At 37.6% G+C, this 2985-nt stretch overlaps 1 protein-coding gene across 1 annotated transcript; it reads left to right on the top strand.

Annotated features, from left to right (window-relative positions):
- The first annotated feature begins 450 nt into the window (after positions 1 to 450).
- On the top strand, positions 451 to 2363 carry LOC132311291 (protein LEAD-SENSITIVE 1-like). The gene is made up of 2 exons (XM_059809138.1): positions 451 to 734; positions 1580 to 2363. Exons 1-2 carry the CDS (start codon positions 605 to 607, stop codon positions 2053 to 2055), a joined length of 606 nt encoding a protein of 201 aa, XP_059665121.1. The 5' UTR covers positions 451 to 604; the 3' UTR covers positions 2056 to 2363.
- The last annotated feature ends 622 nt before the right edge of the window (positions 2364 to 2985 follow it).

Genomic DNA, 2985 nt, shown 5'->3' on the forward strand with positions numbered 1-2985 from the left:
CTTTTTGGCCTCCAGGTACAATGTTTTCTAAACAAGGGTGATAAGGTAAATGCATTGGAATAGGGAGAAGGGCATTTTAGGTAACAAAAATTTTAAATAGTAAAACTTCATGTGCCATGTCATCATTTAGATCAAACTCATTTTTGTGAAAATATAAGACTTTGATTCCATCCATGAGTAAATATGGCTCCTTAACTCCATTTATATGTAAAAATCCCTTTCTTAAACCATATCTTCTTTGAATATTCTCTCACTTGATTTTTCAGCAAGCCATATATTATTTTTTTTTTCTTGCACCCTTTTTCTGACAAAATGATTCATGAACATGTACATTTAGACATCAATAGATAAACTCTAGAATCATACATAGTACAAGGCAATAAATTAAACACAATTTTTAATATTAATCTTTCGTCTTTTAATAAGTTCTTCGGACTTTACTTAGTCTACTAGCAAAAATTTCTGTGTGCAGTTTGGTAGATGAGGATTGGAAACTTCTCGGACTGGGTAATTCACCTCGGACGCGTATTATGCGTGTGCCATATGCCAATTAACCAACTATAAAAATTACTACTCCTGCACTTCGGCAATATATAGAGAGAGAATGTCTGAGCACAGAGAGAGAGAGAGGTTGGGGATTAGAGAACTATGGAGTAACAAGATCAGCAGAGAGAAACTGAGAGAAGGGGATCACATATACTCATGGAGGAAGGGCAGCCTCTACGCTCATCACGGTCCTTTCCCAGCTTTCAATTCTTGTCTCATTTTCTTTTCGGTTTCCTTTGCTCATTTGTTGATTTGAATTACTGTATAATATTACATGTATTTCCCTCTCATTTTCTTTTTGGTTTCCTTTTCTCATTTGTTGATTTGAGTTACTGTATAATATTACATGTATTTTCCCCAATTAATGCATGTTTGATCCATTAGTTCTTCTATGATTGGCTTGATTGTTTTTCGCTGCGTGAAATAGGAGCCTTGTAATTGAAATTTATAGAATTGTATAAAATTTTTGTTCAATTTTATTAATAACTTTTCTTTAATTTCACAAATTCTAATTCCAAAGTTACAGTTCTACGGAAACAAACACATCCTCAATCTAATTTGTGATTCCATATTCTAGAATGAAGTTTTAGATTTTATAATTGTTTTGATTGGTGTGGCGTGGAGTTTTGGATGCATAAAAGTTATATAACAATCAACTATATATATTCATATTATGCAATCTCCAACATAGAAGACGCTGATTGTGTAATGAAATTTCTTACCATTTGAAGGTATAATGAAATTTCTTGGGAAGTAGAGACTTTTCCATTGTTTCCTGTTTATCCCTACTTTCTCAAGTCTCTCTCTCTCTTTATTATGCACCTGTTTTTTTTCCAACACGTCTTAATTCCTTCACGGGTTGATGAGAGATCGAGAAAGGCTAGTGATGGATTGCTGAGTTTTGGTATTATAATCAACTAGTGTATTATAATATTTCATCAATTAGCTCACCATATCAATTATATATATATGTGTGTGTGTGTGTGGAAAGTATTACCCGCAGTTTTGGTAACATGTCTACCATGGACAACAGGGATATATAATGCAGCTCAGGAGAGGGTGATCCACTTCACTCGGGCTGCGGATCAGGAGAGTGGCATACCAAAATTGGATAAATCAGCTGAGAAATTTACCTCCTCCGACAACCCATGCCCAAGTTGCGGGTATCACTCAAAGCTTGATGGTGTCATATCTTCCTGCATTGATTGCTTCCTTTCTGACGGTGAACTCTACCGGTATCAGTATGACGTCTCATGGACCTTCTATAAATTAAAACGACGAGGGACCTGTACCCGTAAGGCTTCTGATGCACCCATTGATGTCCTTTCACGCGCTCAAACTTTTCTTGATGATGGTTTTGGTGAATACCACGTCGTTACCAACAACTGTGAGAACTTTGCAATCACTTGTAAGACAGGTGAAGGCGATGGCACGGCGACAGGACAGGCAGCATTCTTTTTAAGGACTGTTCCAGATTTCTTGAGAGACCGATTCAGCTCTATCAATTGAGGCCCATAGAGGTACCGGTGCTGCGAAAGACGTTTTTGGATTTAGCATTTAAAAATATCCTCCTTTACTTTATTGTAATTTAATTTAAATTAAAATGTAAAACTTCTTGAAAAGTTGTCCAAGTCAACTCTTTAGAGTTTTAGAAGTTTGGCGTGTGTGTAATGCGCGTAAATGTGAGTATTTCTTATCTTGGGACGATTCAATTGCAAATCAATGTAACAATGGATTTTTTTTTTTTTTTCCTTTAACAAAATTGACCAAATTCTGGAAAGAACACTTTTTCTCCTTTTCATAGGAGCTTTTCTTCATTTTGGAGAGTTTCTCTGTTGGTTGCAGTGAATTTTTGGGAGCTTGTCTCTCAATCCATTTCCTTTTCTTTTTCTCATCCTTTGATTCCTTTTTGTTCCCTGGTTTGGATGTTATTCATTTCCCTTTGTTAGCCTCTGTTGTTTCGTGTGCCGATTTGGGGGATTCTTGTTTTTCGGGTTTGGGTAACCATCTTCGGTCCTCATATTGTTCATCAATTTGGCATATGAGGGGGAAAAAGGTGGTGTTGCTGAGTGTGGGTGTTGTGCAAGTGTTCGTCGTCTTACGGAAAGTGAGTTGTCTTAGCAAGATTTGCTCTTAGGTGGTGATTCGAGGTTACTTTTGGGCCTTGGTTTCTGCGGCTGCCTCCAATTATGGTTGGTGGTGGGTGTGGGGTTTGTTTTAGATGAGATCCTGTGGATTTTTTTTTGCTGGCGCCGCTGCTCTTTAATTTTGATCCTTTGCTTCGGTTTGGCTGAGTGGTTGAGTCTCGGCTTCCCCTTTTTTTGTATTTTCTGTCTTTTGGTTATTGGGTTGGTTGGTGGTGCCACCATGGCGATGTCACCTATTCCTTGCGGCTGTGAGGCAACAATGAGGTTGAGGGACACTGCTACAAAGATTGGA

Source organism: Cornus florida, unplaced genomic scaffold (assembly GCF_030987335.1).
Source record: "Cornus florida cultivar Cherokee Brave unplaced genomic scaffold, ASM3098733v1 CherokeeBrave_3.0.0_Hap2_Chr06, whole genome shotgun sequence".
Lineage (NCBI taxonomy): Eukaryota > Viridiplantae > Streptophyta > Magnoliopsida > Cornales > Cornaceae > Cornus > Cornus florida.